Raw genomic sequence first — 18,760 nt, 5'->3', positions numbered from 1 at the left:
GCTGTCTGATGCAATAGAAGTGTTATCTGATGCAATACCTTTGCTTTGCGACAAACAAAATGACTGTAATCAAACAATATCTTATACGTTTCACTACAAATGTTACTTTTTTTAAATGATACAGTTTTTTTGTCCGCCACTGTACTGTCTATAATTGCGCATATTCTTTAGTCAGTTTGCTGGATGAATCACCCGAGTACCCCTTGAGACCGCGGTACCTTGTGTGAGGGTGACTAGCTTTGTGAAAAAAAAAAAAAAAAAAAAAAACTTTATACATTCCTCGCGTCATTGACTGGTTTTGAACTCGATATTTTCAATTCAATATGAAGGATAGTGATTATCCTAAACCCTAGCTTAGTGCCGCGAAAGGTTCGTAAAGTTAGGGCACCTGCGTGTACCTATGAACCTTACAATAATGATCATATTTATTATACCTTACATTAGGACTTTTTTTTTTTTTTTTATATGCTTAAAATTTATTCCCGATAACGTTAACATCAATAGGAATCCCTCTAGTGGGAATAACACTGAACTAATGTACAGAAGATTCCAGATTCAGTAAGTCGTTAGCTGTATCTGCGGGTGTTTTGTTTTGCGAGGAGTGTGTCTAAAATAATTTGCCATCTTACAACTTTCTTTTGAATTTATACTGAGTGTGTAAGATGTCTGTAGTTGCGGAAGTAAGTTGAATTGTAATTTTATTGATTTAATGGTAGATTGATGAAATGAGGCTAACTTTTCGTATTGGATTAAGAGATCAGTTTTTAGTAACACCTGATTCATCATTTTTCAGATATTTCTATATAGAACTGAGTGAGATAATTCTTTTTTTTTTGCGCAATTTAACGTATAACCCTAGGTTCCTCTGCGATATTATGATGGTGATTCTTTTCCACAAATATTGTTTCTTAGGGCCTTTTGTGTTTCGTTGCTGATGGGGATGCCGAAGTAATATGGAACGCCAGTCGTTAATAGTCTAGCAAATAACTTAAAAATAATGTCGCTGTTCTACTCCACGCCATCTGCTACATGGAATTTTAAGTTCGTGGTTTTACAGTTTTGAAGTGCGTTGTAGTACCTGTTTCACTTTTTTGTTAACCTTAGGAAGAATAGTATTATTTTCAGTTTAGTGATCCTGAGTGAACCAGTGGATCCTGAGTAGCAGTGACATCAGGCAACACAAGCAGACATATCCAGTAAGAAATTACCTGTTTTGCGATTTTTTTTTGTAAAAGACACATTGAAATGAATAAATGTGGTATAGTTTTCACTAAACGCACACGTGTGTGTGTGTGTGTGTGTGTGTGTGTTTTGGCTGATGCTGCATTAGCTCATACACTTGCTTTCTTGCATCACATGCCACTACTACTACATTCTTTCTTGAGAGTTTTTTGTTCCAGAAGGTATGATATGGTGGCCAAGTTCATTTGGAAGCAACAGTATGAGTAATATCATTATTATTATTAGCCATATGGTGGCAAGAAAGCCTGAGGCTTATGCTTCACTGGCCAAAAAAAAAAAAAAAAAATTGAGTTACCCTGAGAGAGAAAGAAAGAAAAACAAGAGCCAGAAGTAGAAGGGAATCACCAAGAAAGAGAAAGAGAAAAATTATGATATCCATCTCAGGACCCTGGGTGTGCCAAGTCCATACTCACCAGATGTGAGCCCCTGGGGGAGGTTATTAAAGTCACAGTGAATTGTTGATCAGAAGGAAAGCTGCTTATTCACTAGTGCAGGCCAAATAAAGGAATTGACCAGCCCCTTTTATAAACTGAGTGCAGGCAATACATATTATTATGCATTGTCTGATACTGCTGTAACTAACCTGGCTTATTATATAAGTCATAAATGCTCTGCCATTTGATTTTGTTCAGTGATGGCTTGCAGCATATTATTTCATATGCAAGTTTTATTCAATATTCAGTTATCATTGAATATTAGTCACTTTTTTGTGCTGAAGATGAATAAGCTTAGAGTATGAGATAATGTGAAAAACAAGGAGACAGTTCTATTGTTTTTTGGTCTGTTGATTCATCAGTTAATTTTGCTGATGTAATTTTTAGCAAAGGTTTAAAGTTATAATTATGGTTAATTAGTAAAACAGCAAAGGTATTGAATTTTCAGTACACTGTAAATTTAGTTGCTTGTATTAAGGGAAAGAAAGGGAGTAAAATTAATTCTTTAATTCTATAAAAGGCATGAGCCACAGGTAAAAAGGTTATAAATTGGAAAAAAAAGAACTCTAAATCTGCATGGAGTTAAAATTGATATTTATTTCTGATTATGTAGAGGTAAAATAATGTAGGTAGCCATCTCAAACATTTTGCACAGAGAAACCTTGTTCCGCTTCCTCAGAATTTTTAGAGAGAGAGAAGTAGAAGGGAATTGCCAAGAAAGAGAAAAATGATGATATCCAGCTCAAGATCCTAGGTGTGCCAAGCCCATGCTCACCAGATGTGAGCCCCTGGGGTGCGAGGTCTCTGGCAAAGAAAAGTAGCAAAGATTTCTTTACTTGGCACTAGAAGGAAAGGGATGAATGATATTAATCACTACATACAAATGGTATCACCATTGATCCTGTTCAGGTTGCTGACAAACTAAATAGATATTTTGCATGAAAAAGACCTGGGGATAATTGTGCAGTCAGATATGAAGTTTTCTGAGCAGTGCAAAAAGGCTGCATGGGGTTTTGTCAATAATATATAGGAATTTTGAAAGCAGGGATAAGGAGGTGATTATCCCCTTGTATAAGGCAATGGTTAGGCCATGCCTTGAGTACTGCATACAGGTCTGGAGGCCTCATTTTAGGAAAGATGTTAGCTGCTGGAACTAGTACAGAGAAGGGCAACGAGATTGGTGAGTGGAACAAAATGTTGCTGTTATCAAGAAAAGCTTAAGTTCTGCAAATTGCAGTCTGGAGACCAGGCACCTGCAAGGTGATCTGATTGAGCAAGTGCAATGCTGATGAGATTCTTTCTCTTGCTCAGATTCTGCACCTCAGGGGGCATAAATTCAAATTGAGGAAAGATAATTGTAGAATGGATGTGCGGAAATTTGCCTTTAGCCAGCAGGTTGTTGATTGCAGAACTAGACAAACTTTGGAATGGATTGGTGAAATGGGATGTTTTTTTTTTTTTTTTTTTTTGGCTGATGCTATATAAGCTTGCTTTCTTGCATCATATGCCTCTATTAATGCGCTAATGCTAATTTAAATCCACACTAAGAATTTTTTAGGGATGGGAATGCCAGAGGTGTATCAAATTCTGACAGGGAGCTAAATGATTTTGTGATAACTGAGGAAAGTGGAAGACAAATTGTTGAAGATAAAGCTCCATGGGTTCATGGGATCTATCAAAAGGCAGCAAAAGAGATAAAACTTTAGCTATACATATGAGAGCATCCTTGGATTCAGCTGCAATCCATAGGGATTGCAGCTGAATTGGAGATGTTCAAACGGTTCCTTAATTCATGAAGGTTAATAAAAGGGTGAAGTGAGTAATTAGACTTGTAAACTTGACTTCTGTTTTCAGGGAATATGATGGACAGTGATTAAAAGATTCTCTTATCTCAAACTTTATCCAACTAAATCTACTTTGGACAAGCCTAGATATTGAGACCTGCTATATCAAAGTTACAGTTGACCAGGTTATGAATTGCTGACTATTGACTTAAATAAAGAAACAAAGTGCCACTCCTTATACAGCTGTTTTGAACCTTATTAGATTCTCAGCAGTGAACAGATAGGCAGAACAGGAAAATCAAATAAACAGACATTCTTAGTAGTCTAGCACAGACATTCTAGACTAAGTATAGAGGAAGGAGGATGACAAATAACTAAATAAACCAAAAATATTTGCTTACCAAACCCAGAATAACTGAACTAAAGGACTAATTTCCATACCAAACCATAAACTTGATAAAAGAAAAAAAGAACCATAAAAACCCATATCCGATTGTGGTGTATAAGGCCTTGAATGGCTTGAGTAAGCTGAATGGGATTCTTCCTCTTGCTCAGATTAAGAATCTGAGGTGGCACAGATTCAAATTGAGGAAAAACAGTTGTAGAATAGATGTGTGGAAATTTGCCTTTAGCTAGCGGGTAGATGATTGGTGGAACAGACTTCCATCTTTTTCTGTGGAAGCTGATAGCCTAAATAAATTTAAGGCTGAGCTGGACAGGTATTTGTAACAAATAGAGGGGTGAAATGGGAGGGTTTTTTTTTTTTTTTTGGCTGATGCTGCATAAGCTTGCTTTCTTGCTTCGTATGCCTCTACTAATGCTAATGCTAACATGTAAAGAAAGTTTCATTGGCTGAGAAGTGTGGCATTAAGAACAAGTCAATTATATGAATAAAGGGATGGTTGAGTGGGAGAAGATATGAGGGTGGTTATTAATGGACACTGCTCTTTTTGGACTAATGTTATTTGTGGAGACCTCTAGGGTACACTAATAGACCAATTCTCAATATTTATTAATAATATTGATGAAGACATATCAGCTGTCTAAGTTTGCAGATGATGCAAAGGGTGGCAGGGTGGTTAATGACAGTTATTAGAGTATGCTGCTGCAACAAGATCAGGAAAAATTAGGTAGATGGGCTTGAGAAATAGTAATTGAAGTTTAACATTGTCAGATGCAAAGTACTGCATATTATGCAGTCAGACATGCACAGATGAGGTGGGTAGCATTTTTTTTTTTTTAATTTGTCTGATGCAGTATGTTTGTTTCTTTGCATCATTTACCACTAGTAATATGAAATGCATTTTAAACAAAATAAATAACCCAAGTGTAATAAACAACATTATACCAACATGCTATTAAATCTTGTACTACACATTAAAAATTCCATCTGTCATAACAAATATTAGATGCAACTCATTTTGTTTCTATGCATCTGCTGCATTGTCTATTCGTTCCTCCAACCAGCACATGGCAACTGACCTAATATCCAATCCTCCAACTATGATATAGGTATGTGGATAGCTTGTGTAATATGTACGAAAAAAAGAAATAATAATTGCCAAATTTTTATTGGTTTGATTTTAATTAAATTCGGAAGACTCAACAAATGTTTAAAAATGCCGAATATAAAATTTCATGAAAATCTACCCATTGGAAGTCCATTTACTACATGTGGATTGATGGACAAAGAAATAATAATTGTCGGATTTTAATTAAATTTGGTTGGCTCTACAAATCTTTCTAAATGACACAAATATAAAAATTTCATGGAAATCCATCCACTGGGAATTGAGTTATTATATGACAACAGAAAAAAAAAAAGGGGGAATAAAAATTTTCTGATTTTTATCGCCCCAATTTTGTGATATATATATATATATATATGTATATATATATTTTTTACATTGTTCCCTCTTCGGTTTAATTGCATACACCCTGGCATATCACAATAGGTTGATTGTTCCTCTGTATCCCTGCTTATATTGGTGAAAACCAATATAAGCAGGGGTGTAGTACTTTTAGACTGTTGCATATAGGAGATATACACACAGGGTTACCAACAGTCCTACCAGTTTGAAGGTGCATGCAGATGTAGTTGTAAGATAACTTAACTTTGCTCACAAAGTTGGACCGGAATATCAGCTCCTCTCGCATTTTAGATTCCCAAGTGATTGCTTTAGCTGTTCACAAGAATCATGAGGGACTAACTGCTCTGCTGCAGTTACATCTAAAATTTTATTTATAGTAATGAGCTATATTGTGGCCATGTAAAGGGAAGTAGTACTTTACGTTGTGTGCACCATGACAAGAAATTAAATAAACTGTCCTGTTGTGATCTTGTATTGTAATGTATTTTGTGTCTGCACAGTTATTAGAGAGAGAACTGCAAGAAGAAAAGACTAGTATTTATATCTGTGTTCACAAAAGCTTGTTGCAAGTAATGAGCTTATTGGCATAGTAGAATAATAAATTATAAATTACACAAAGGTTTTTAAACATAATCCCATTAAAAAATGAAATCCTATAACTGGAAAAGGAAACAGGAGAGATGCTTCTCCAAGTACAGACCAATCAGACTTTTGAATCATACAAATAAAATCTTTATACAAATTATGCAGGTGCAGGTACTTATTTAATAAATATGTGCAGTGTTGCGTAATAAACATTTTTATAAACCTCTGCTTCATTGTTGGTGTAACTGATGAATTTAACTCCTCTAAGGCTTATGATCCATTATAATTGCAAAATTAGATTGCTAGAGGGGTGTGGCTAAGATATTTATATTTTGAACTATGTTTAGAACATCCTGTTATTTCAAATTTTATTATAAATTTGTTCTGCTGCATGCTACGTATTTGTACATAATTACATGGATTTACATGGGTTTGGCATAGTTCTAATTATGGTTCTTAGTTCTGATTACTTCTGCAAATTTATTGCTAATTTTGTGTTAATAATTAGCTCACTGAACTGACTGAATAATTCAACTCAATGAACATTAATTGTTCAGTGAGTTGTTTCACCATAGTTTTTATCATCAGAATGTGTTTTTTAAAAATTGATGCTTGGGAATGACAAGATATTAAACAGATATGGTTTTCATAATGCTTTCATTATTCAGTTATACAGTATTATAATAATTATTATTTATTTAGTGTTTGTATTATCAACAATACCTTTTACATTATTACAAATCACTTTCAAATATGAGAAAAATTTTCTGATGTTTTTAAAACCCCAAGATTGGAACTAGCTAACCTATTTATATAAAATAATGTGGTTTACTTAATACCATGTCGTCAGCATTGTAATTTTACATATTGGTTCATCTCTTGTTATCCTACACAATAGAATTAAATAGCATGTGCAATCCATTTAAAGAAACAGGGAAGGCACATCTGAATTAGCACAGCGTGCCATTTCCAACTAACACAAATGGGAATTTTCTAATACCATTATTAATGATGTACAGTTAATTTTCTCAGCACTGATTTTTATTGAGATGGTCTACATGAAAGATCAGTGTAATTCTGAGAAGGTCCCATTTTTATTTCCAGTCCATATCCAGTTTATTTCTATATCTCAGCATAGCTTTGACATTAACTCTTTGTAAACATATCACAATATTAATTGTAGAAGTTTAAGTTTGCACTTAAATGTCCTCATTAATTTATATTTTGTTTCCTACTATTTGAATAAAGGAGTAGTACGAATTTAAAAAAATTCTATATCCTTTATTGTTATGCTTCAAGGCAAATTTGGGTGTGTCCCAATTATATCAGTCAATTTAAAATATATACTTGTGAGGGAAGGATGATCATAATTTGTTTTTTCGCAACAGACTTATTAATCAACTATATTTTAATGGTTCTTTTCAAAGTAGTTCCCATTTTATGAAATGCACTTACTTCAATGTGTCTGCCATTCTTCAAAAACATAGTGGAAGTTATTTTTTGATTGCATTTGAGAACTGCCTCTGATGTCTTTAGATCTTCTGATGATGACAGCAAACATTTTCCTTGCAGCTCCTCTAACTTTGGAAATTGAAAAAAAAAAAAAAAAAACACCAAGTGCAAGGTCAGGACTGAAGGGTGGATGACGAACACATTTGACATTAATTGTGGCTAAGTATTTGATGACAGTATGAGCAATGTGGTCTTGCATTAGCATTGTCACAGTTGCAGTTCTTTGCGATGAAGGTGATCCTGCAAAGTGTGTGGTACACTTCTGTAATAAGGTACTGTAACAGTTGTATAATGTGGCACAACATGCTGGTAAACCATTCCTTGAATTGAATTTCAAAAAAAAGAGATGACCATGACCTTTTCTGCTTAGGCTACAACCATTGATTTTTTTTTTTGGGTGTAGGCAATGATGTAGACTTCCAGTCTGGGTCAAAGCGATGAAGTCATGTCTCATCCGCTGTTATCACCTTGTGCAGAACCTCACCATCTTCAATAAACATCTGTTGCAGCTCCTGATAAAATCTCCATGTGAACTTGCTGTTGCTCAATCGTGAACAACACCTGAGCAACAGCAACTTGAGTAGTCTTGGAACCCAATATGCACAAACACATGTCATATGCAAAGTCATGGTGAATACTGTGCATACTTCCTACTTATATTCTCAACATCTGTGCCAGTTGCCTTATCGTTATATGATCTTCTCTCAAAATTACAGAAAGCAATGTTTATGGTTTCTGTGGTGGCACAGTGGTTGGAATTCCAAGGCCGCCAATTTTTATGATCAAATCACATCCATCTTTCAACATTCTAAACCACCTGTGAGCCTTGCTATATGGAAGCATAGATTCACCATAAGCCTTTTTTAACATTTCATATGCTTCAGCTGTGTATTCTTGAGGTGGAAACAAAATTTGAGAGCAGTATACTGCTATGCATGTCATGTCCATTGTTATGTAGGTGAAACTGAACAGGCATAAACTTGATTGACCCTCAAGGTCACATCCTATGCACAAGTGTGACGCAGCTCAGTTAGAAATTGCAAGCAGTATGGTTGGTTGTTCATGAAAAATTATCATTCTTTATCGAGCAGGCCTTGTATATTCAATACTGCACAGCCAGGTTGGCTAGCAGGGTGAATGCTACAGTAATAATGTAACATTAATACAGCAATAATGGCGTATTCAGCTTGTTAGCTGAGAATAGCAGGATTAGGCACTCCTTTCCATTCAACATTGATATGGTGCTCTGTAGTGGTCATTATTTATGTTATGTCTGTAGCAGTATGTGTTTGCTGGCCAATTTGAATAATGTGTGGACTAAAAAATCTTGGAATTAGTCATGGAGGAAACTACTCTCTTCATTTGAGATTGGCTGATTACCTTTGATTCAGTTGCTGTTGGTTCTCTGATATCTCTGCTCCCCAACTATTATTGTATCTTAGGTTATTTGCTGAATCTAGTTCAACAGCTACTTTATGATTGCATTCTCATCTTCTCTGACAAATCTTACAATCTGTTTGGAATGTAAGCTTATGCTTTTCCCAAGGAGAAGCACTTTTGGTTTTGTTCTCAGCCATGTTCTTATCTTTTCTTTCAAATCATCCCCACTTTAGTTCCTATGCCGATGACATTTTTCTGGATTCAGCAACCTCTTCCAGTAATGTCAGTCCTCAATCCATTGGGTATGGCTCAACTTATAACTTTCAAAATTTTTGGTTTTGAGTAATATATGCAAGTTGCTGTTCAGTTTGCATGTCAACTCCTCAAAGACCTAGTATTTACTGTTTGCTTCTTCTGTAGTCTTCTCTTTCCTACAAGTTAGAATTCAATCTAAAGAAATTTCTCCTTTAAACCAAATTAAATTTTTAGGCATACATCTGGATTCTAAACTTGCCTTCTCAGCCAACTGCACAAACCTTTGTTCTACCATTATAGTAGCCTTTTGGTTTATGAGGTGTGATCCCTTGCTGTCATTCACAGTCTGAAGACCATATGGAAATAGTTTGCCCTTTATATTTTACCTTGCTTCCTCTGAACATCACCAGTCCTGTCCTAAATCTTGAAATCTGCCTTTTAGCTTATGTCAGCTGATATTTTTCAATCAGATGGTTAAATGCCAAACTTGGATTTCCTATTATTGTCAGCTCTATATCAATATAAACAAATTGAAATCATTTCTGTTACTGTTTACTAGTAATACAAAGCTATCCAATGTTTTGTGTCTGATCACTGGTCAAAGCGACTTTCTCAGCATCTGACTCTGTCCCTCCACTCTAAACTTTTCAGAATAAACAGGTTACCGATGACTAGGGAGGCCACTTTAATAGGCTGAAATTACACTCATGTTCCTGGAATCAAGATGACACTGCTACCATGAAGAGTTGTGCCTGGTCGGAAACAATTTCTAGCTAACTTGTGGCATCCAAATGTTTCTCCATTTTTATTGAGGATGGCAGTGTGCATTGTAGAAACATTTCACGCACCATTATAAAGCCTGTGTCATTGACACCTGGAAGGATGCTTTCTTGTACAATTTTTACCATATTCTAGTCCTCCCATCACTTTGAAACAGCAGGAACCAGAATTCTTCAGACTAGGCAATATTTTTCCATTCCTCTGTCATCTAGTATAACCATATCTTCTTGTTTTTTGCTGACAGGAGGGAAATTCCACCTGGTTGTTGGCTGTGATAGTTCCTCCTTTACAAAGGTATGAGGAATTGTGCATGCTGAAATGCCTCTTTGGTTTCTGTTGTTATATGGTTATTATTTGGTCGACTAGCCTTTCTGTTACTCTGAACAATTGTTGTCAGCTTCTGTTGGTCTTTGGCATCGGTGAACTGTTTTACCTTACTCATTCTCACACTGAATTATTGGATGTTATTTGGTTATTGGACCAATCTTGATACACCTGAGATATACATGTGAATCTCTAAATAGGCCTACAAGGCTGGGACAATTCATATTGAACAATTAGACTTTACACCAGCCGGTATTCAAATAAACAAATTCCAATTCTCAAACTAAAACACTTTATTTACGATAAAATAAAATACGAGGGTATAAAATGAAATGAAATAAAATAAAATATATAGTAGTCTAAAACTGATGTGATTTAATTTACAATAAAATACAAAAATATAAAATATATAAAATATGATGATAAAAGCGATAAAAACAATTAATAAAATACCGTAACAACTGTAGCTTTCGGAGATAGCGATCCCCTTTCTCAACAGCATATTTCTGCTGTGTGGCACATCCTTAAATAGCAGATCAAATCTGTCATCACGGATCATGCACAGGGGTTCTGGGACTATAAATGGCTTGAGAGTTTACGGATTGGGGCAACTAGCAATTCCATTAATAGAGACAAGGGTGTACGTTTACATCCCCTCTTGGAAACCGTGTTTCTTGGGCGAGATGAACGGTTTCAGCTAGCGCGCTCCTGAGCCATTTCCGGTTCCGGTGCATAAATGGGAAATTCTGGCCTTACTTCCGAGGAACCATGTGACGAGTGCCATGGATCTGCTATTTAAGGATGTGCCACACAGCAGAAATATGCTGTTGAGAAAGGGGATCGCTATCTCCGAAAGCTACAGTTGTTACGGTATTTTACTAATTGTTTTTATCGCTTTTATCATCACATTTTATATTTTTGTATTTTATTGTAAATTAAATTACATCAGTTTTAGACTACTATATATTTTATTTTATTTCATTGTAAATAAAGTGTTTTAGTTGCAGGATTGGAATTTGTTTATTTTAATACCAGCTGGTGTAAAGTCTAATTGTTCAATATGCATGTGAAAACCTCAGCAAGGTTGTGGTTTCCAAAGTACTCTGGAAAGTGCAACCTTTGGTGCCAACACATCGGTTGACTATTTTACCTTACTCATTCTCACACTGAATTATATGCATATAGCATCCTTGCCTATCTGCCCTCCTGCATTGTATTTACGAAAACGTGATGCTGTTACTTATGGAGTACTCTATTTCACAAAAAGTGGGCTTGGTGTACTGGGGTCCATGGTTGAAATAACATACACGTATAAGTTATAAATCCAGTTTAATGTAAAAATACAAATATATACTAACAAGCAGTAGCTTTCGAGACTGGCTTGTCTCTTCATCAACTGAAATTCAAATACAAAAATACAACGGATAAGTGCAATGAGCTGAGTGAGGCACGTTAATCATGTGCCGTTGTTGTTGCACGGACGTGCGCTGCTTTTACTCCACTGATCATCTAGCATTAAAACAGTTGTCTCTAGGATGGGGTGTAGACGTATGCCTCTGTGGCGGTTTATTGCCTTTGGATTGTTTAATATGTTAAGTGACTTTAGCCATAGGCGGTGGCGAAAGCGTCGTGAGTGGTCTTCTACTTCAAAGTCACATTTGGGATCAAGATCGTGGTTGGTGGTCCAAAAATGTTCCGCGACTGCGGACTGGTCAGTTTCGGCAAGCCGGATTGCTCTGTCATGTTCCGTAAGGCGATCTTGGAGACGCCTTGATGTTTCTCCTACGTAGCAACTGTCACAGTCTCTACAGGTGATGCGATATACTACATTGCTGCGTAAGGCAGGTGTGACAGGAGTCTTCACACTGGAGACAAGTGAATGTAGATTCCTGCAGGGTAACTACACGCATTTGATGTTGTAATTTCTAAGGACCTTCGAGATCTGTCCTGACACGCCTGGATAATAGGGAATGTAGACGGACGATATACCGTCTTGGTTCGGTGGTCTTTGGTGGGATGTGAGTTCTTGTGCCTGTAATAGGCACCTGCCTAGCACATGGGATGGATAACCACATTTGGTTAGGTCCGCCTTCACATGGGAGATCTTGTTACGCCTAATTGTATTAGGCGTAATAATTTTTGTACGTAAAATAATTTTTGGGCCACCAACCACGATCTTGATTCCAAACGTGACTTTGAAGTAGTAGACCACTTTCGCCACCGCCTATGGCTAGAGTCACTTAACATACTAAACAATCCAAAGGCAATAAACCGCCACAAAGGCATACGTCTACACCCCATCCTAGAGACAACCGTTTTAATGCTAGATGATCAGTGGAGTAAAAGCAGCGCATATCCATGCAACAACAATGGCATATGATTAACGTGCCTCACTCAGCTCATTGCACTTATCTGTTGTATTTTTGTATTTGAATTTCAGTTGATGAAGAGACACACCAGTCTCAAAAGCTACTGCCTGTTAGTATATATTTGTATTTTTACATTAAACTGGATTTATAACTTATACGTGTATGTTATTTCAACCATGGACCCCAGTACACCAGGCCCATTCGTTACTATTCTCTTAGCTCTTCGAATTACTTAAAACTTTTTGGCTTCCCTTCTTTGAAGCTTGACAAATGATGGAAGCATTGTCAGTTAAAAAAAAAAAAAAAACAAAACTTCCCACATCACCTCTCCAAGGCATTATTCCCTTGCCTTGTTGGAGAGGTGACTTCGGATTTAGAGAGAAAAATTCTATGGAAAATTGCCATATAACATCATTTCCTAATGATATTAGACTTATATATCATTTTTGTATTGTGTATTTTAATGAAAAATAATTTGTGGAGACCTTATGACTTGGATTCACCTTGTAACAATTAGACCTTCCAATGAATTAAAATTCTGTACATCATTTTACTGATGTTAGTACACTGAATTCTACCTTCCAGAGAATCGCTGCCCAGCACAGCATCATCTTCAACTTCTCGAGTAGCCACTGCTAATTCTTTAAATGCTGATCCCCAGGTAATTCTCCAATGCGATGAAAATAAGTTTGGTTAACTTTAAATCTTTCTGAAACTCAGTTCTATCTCATTTCTTCTAAACAAAAGTCTACTACTCCCATTCTAATCTTTGATAACTCAGATTTTTAGACTAGATATGGGAGATTACTTTGACTTCTAATCTCTTTTGCTATAAGTACATCACAAATATTGCTTCCTCTACATAAAAAACTAGATTTTTATTTTTTTTCCCTCAGCACTACTTCTACAAAGCTGCTGCTATTTAGATCTCAAATCCACCTAGTTCCCATATCTAGGGTGGTGCCCCCCACCCCAGATATGGGAACCCAAAATCTCTCTCAAGTTTGTTGACTCCTGTAAAGAGAGTTTAATTAATGGCTCCTCCCTTATGAGTTCTCTCTCTCTTTATTTGCCGACTCATAGGCATTCAGTTTTCTGCTGTATGCCTTTTCTATAGATACTTTCAAGTGCACTGTTCCAAGTAGCAAGCATGGTGACAACTGGAGGAGGTTGTGGGTTTGAGTCATATGCTGATTCAAAAAGTTCACAGCTCATTGTAGCTTTGTCACTGAAAATCCAGCAAACATCAATAATTCAATATGCATGCAGTCACAATGAGTTCAAGGCCTTATACACCTCAATCAGATCACTGAGCTGGCTCCTAGTCTCCAGCCACTGCAATTTGCAGAACTTAAGCCTCTCTTGGTAAGAGGATCCCTTAATTCCCCTCACTAATCTTGTTGCCCTTCTCTGTACACGCTCAATCAAATCTACATCCTTCCTAAAATGAGGCCTCCAGACCTGCACGCAGTACTCAAGGTGTGGCCTGACCATTGCCTTATACAAAGGGACAATCACCTCCTTTTCCCTGCTAGCAAAATTCCTATATATCATTGACAAAATGCTATGACCTGCCCTTGGCAGCCTGTCTGCATTGGTCAGAAAACTTCATATCTGACTGTACAATTATTCCCAGGTCTTTTTCATTTTCTACCACCTTAAGTGTAGTACCACACAGTTGGTACATTTCTCTGGGGTTACTTCTACCCATATGCAGTACTTTGCATTTGTCAAGGTTAAACTTCAGTTGCCACTTCTTAGCCCATCTGCCCAAATTTTCTAGATCCTGTTGCAGTAGCACACTGCCGTTATTGTCATTAACAACCCTGCCAACCTTTGTATCATCTGCAAACTTCGACACTAAGCCTCATATACCTTCATCAATATCATTGATAAATATACAAAACAGTGGACCCAACACCGAACCCAGTGGGACTCCACTAATAACATTAGTCCACGAAGAGCAGCACCCATTGATTACCACTCTGTCTTCTCCCACTCAGCGATCCTTTTATCCATTGTAGCAACTGACCCTTAATACCGTTCTGCTCCAATTTGTACAATAGTTTTCCATGCGCAACAGTGTCAAAAGCTTTCCTGAAATCCAAATATATGATATCAAAATTATTTTTTGCATTCAGTTCCTTTGTAACCACATCATAATATCCTATCAGATTTGTCAGACAAGGCTTTCCCTTAACAAATCCATGCTGTGTCTGAATTATGGCTGCAGTCTTGTCTAGATGATTCTGCAATGCATCTTTAACCAGTGGCTCACTGGTTTTACCCGAACAGAAGTTAAACTAACTGGTCTGTAATTACTCGTGTCACCCTTCGATCCCCCTTTGTGAATTGGGGATACATTTGCACATCTCCAGTCCATGGGGACCTCTCCTGAGTCCAAGGATGCTCTCATAATTATGGCTAAGGGTTTGCTTAGTTGCTTTGCCACCTCCTTTAATATAACTGGATAGATCCCATCCACCCCAGGTGCCTTATGTTTAACTTCAACAATTTCTCCTCCACTTTGCTCTCAGTTATTACAAAATCATTAAGCACTCTGCTACAATTTGATAACCTTCTGCCATTTTCAAATCTTAATAACTCCTCATGTGTGAATGTAGATGCAAAATACTCATTCAGTTTGTTTGCTATCTGAGCAGGATCATCAACAGTTGAACCATCGATATCAAGTAGACCAATCAGATTCATCCCCTTCCTTTTAGAGTTTATATAAGTAAAAAAATCCTTGCTGTTTTTCTTAACATCCTTTGCCAAAGATTTCTTGTAATCTGCCTTCGCCTGCCTAACTTCCTTTGTGACCTGATTACAGACTAGCTTATATCTGCCATAGGCTTCTGAGTCGCTTGATAATTTATATGCATCCCGTGCATTTTTCTTCTCTGTCACGAGTCTCATTAGTTCATTTGATAACCATTTAGGCCTAAACATTGAAAAATATTTCTTAATAGGTATGAAACTTTTAGTAGCTTCCACGATTAATTCCCTGAATGCTCTTTCCATGGCGCACTATAATCCTGCTGTTTTTGCGCCACAAAAAATCAAAATCAATCAATCAACCTGAATGCTCCCCACTTAGAATTTACTGTTGGTAACATCGTCAGTTGATTCCACTGTACAGAATTTAAAAACTGTCTGAGACCACTGTACTCACCTTTACGGAAGCAACCCTTTCCTTTACCCCAGATGGTAATTATATCTTTAAGTAAATCCCACATCAGTACACTCTGATCACTGCCACCTAGTGGTTCCTTTATCTGCAAATTCTTAATACATGAATGATCACTGCTGATAACCAGATCAAGAGTATTACCCTATCTGGTTGCCTCTTGAACATGCTGCTGCAGAAAACAATCATCCAATAAATCCACAAAAGTCGTACTAGTGTGTGAGTGACCAACCCACAAGTTCCAGTCAATATCTGGGAAGTTTAAATCCCCCATTATAAGACATTCTGATTTACTAGCCCACTCTATTTCTCTGTGCAATTATTCATTGTACTCATTCGAGTCATTAGGCCTATAACACACTCCTACTCTTATTTTTGCTTTCACAGTGTTTATGTCACACCAAACTGACTCAACAGTGCACTGTTCCTCTATATCAACTGGATGCACTTCTTTTGATTTTGTTTTTTTAATTAACAGCATGACACCTCCTCCTTTCCTATCCTGTCTATCCTTTCTGTACACATTGTACTCCCCAAATTCCAATTCTGCATTCCTAATATCAGTGTGACACCACGTCTCTGATATCCCAACAGTATCCATCCACCTTTGATGTCTTGACCAACACTTGAAATTCATCAAATTTATTTACTATACTTCTAGCATTGGTATACATGCAAGCATACATGCACCTATTCCTATTCTTAGTTACCCTGACACATCCCATATACTCACCTTTTTCACAATGACTCCCATCAGTCCCTGAAACCCCCAGCACCCATCGCTCCAGGTTGCTACTTATTCTAATAGAAGTTGTGCAAGAATCACCTTCACCTCTGCCTGTGGCTACCTTTAACCTTTTAGTCTGTGAATCCCCTCAAGCTAGTAGTTTTCTGACTCACCTAACACTGCCTTGATAGCATCAGCAAATATTCTTGCACCCTTTCTATTTAAGTGTATCCCATCCCTGTAGAAGTGGTCTCTCCTGTTAACAAGCACAGACCACGCTGAAAAAAATTCTACCCCTTGAGCCTTGCACGTTCCCTCCAGGGCCGAATTGATTGACAAGGCTATCATCATTTTCTCCCTCCTGTCGTGTCTGGGCAGAATTGCAAACACTTTCAAATTTAACCCTGACTCACGACTTTTTTGCAACATTGACCTGTACTTGTTAAGTAAATCTGTAGATCTCCTACTCTTAATGTCATTGGTGCCAATGTGTACAACAATATCAACTTTTGCCCCTGGCAGACATACCCTGGTCCTGTTCCATCTATCCTTTTTACACAATATATTCCTCGTCTCCCTGACAATAGAGTCGTCAACAATAACTAGTTCCTTTGGGACCAGCGCATTCTGCCTTGGAGATTGCCGCTGTGTTGCCTGATGCCCCGGAGTGAGCTCTGGTGTTGAGTTGGGCAGCTGAGAGCTTGACGAACCCCTCATATTAATTTCTTCGAGGGCATCTACCCTACACCTCAAGCCCTCATAAACGCTGAGTTGATGCCTAATTTCTAGACACTCTCTGCACCTGGCACACACAAAGACATCCTCCTTGGCTAGATCATGTTTCTGTTCCAGAGAGTTCGACAAACATTTCACAAGTTGCACTTTTTTTAGGCTGTGATGCATTATAGAATCGCCCCCCCTCAGTTCTCCCCCGAATCACAGCACTCTTGCCACTTTGTGCCCGTTGCTTTGCTGCTGTAGTCTGCGGCATGATATTTTAAATTAATAAGATCAATAAATTTAATTAATTAATTGTCAGTACTATGCTATCTAATAGAATCCTAAATGCAGTGATGTGTATTACGCTATATAATTATACGTTAGAGCTACCTAGTTACTACAATTAAAAATTTGAATTCCCTACTACTCTATACAAAAACAATGGCTGCAAGATTCGAATGAAATAACAGTTTTATGTATATTAAGTAGTAATCTACAAAAACTCTTTATCTAAATTAAAATAAAAATAACCAGCGTAACTATAACTATAAGACTATGTATAAAATACAATATAAAATAACAATTAGGTAAATAAAAAGGCAAACACTTATCGCTTTTTCGGAGCCTGTAATTCACAGCTGTAATTTTTCTGAATATAAAGTTTTTGCACCTGGGGATATAAAAATCCAGGAGTTATTCATAAACTACAAGAAGAGGGGCTAAAAGTAGTTCAAAATGAAAACAACTTTGAGAGTTGTAATACAGTGAGGTGTGAAATTAGTAGTAGTGGCAAATGATGCAAGAAAGCAAGCTTACACATCATCAGCCAAAAAAAAAAAAAGTCTTTCCCATTTTACCTGTCCGTCACCTCTAACGGTTTATTTATTCAAACTACTCACCTCAACAATGATAGATGGGAGTTTGCTTCAACAATGAACCACTCTTAAATTAAATTAACCATGTGTAACAGCTAGCTGCAAAAACACATGGTGTTCTGGCTTTTGATTTATAGGACCTTTTCAAGTAGGGGGGATTGTCATGTATATTTCTTTTCTATTTGTTTTAATATTTGAAAGAATAACAGTGTGATGGTTGTCCTCAAATGGTGGTGATGTATTGTGAACTCTGAATCTTTTGTGTGGCAGGTAGTTAATAATAAAATCAATGTGGGATGAATATTGATTTGGGGGGGGGGGAGTGATATGTGGAAATAGCAAAGTAATTTTGCATAATTCTGTCTCATTCACTTACATAATTTTTATTGGGTTGTGTGTGTGTGTGTGTGTGTGCATCTAATTATGTATTTTTGAACATGCCTATTTTCATTTATAGCTTAAAAAAGATGTTGCAGAACTGCAGAGGTTGTCGGAAATGGCAACAAGAGATAAAGTTAAGCAAATTCTTTCTGTTGAGATTAAAAAATTGGAAACAGAGATAGCAAAGAAAATGCAAAGTGAAAATCAGACTGCTGATGGCCCTACAGGAAAAAGTACAGTTCCTCGGCAGTATACAAGTAATATAAAAATCATTAATTATGGTAAGTTTTAAAGAATGATTTGTATTGTATGCCATAGTTTTTTGACCTTT

The 18,760-nt window shown here is 36.9% G+C and overlaps 1 protein-coding gene across 1 annotated transcript in view; it reads left to right on the top strand.

Moving 5' to 3' along the window:
- Positions 1–564: 564 nt before the first annotated feature.
- Positions 565–18,760, top strand: part of LOC150087721 (calcyclin-binding protein) — a 52,877-nt gene continuing 34,681 nt past the window's right edge. The window contains exons 1-2 of the mRNA XM_090369918.1: positions 565–680; positions 18,506–18,710. Coding sequence (XP_090226044.1) covers positions 663–680; positions 18,506–18,710 — 223 coding nt within the window. The 5' untranslated portion in view covers positions 565–662. The remainder of the gene's footprint in view (positions 681–18,505; positions 18,711–18,760) is intronic.

This window comes from Mastigoproctus giganteus, chromosome 3 (assembly GCF_048544385.1).
Source record: "Mastigoproctus giganteus isolate SK-2022 chromosome 3, ASM4854438v1, whole genome shotgun sequence".
Taxonomy (NCBI): Eukaryota; Metazoa; Arthropoda; class Arachnida; order Uropygi; family Thelyphonidae; genus Mastigoproctus; species Mastigoproctus giganteus.
This window is presented reverse-complemented; position numbering and strand designations above follow the sequence as displayed.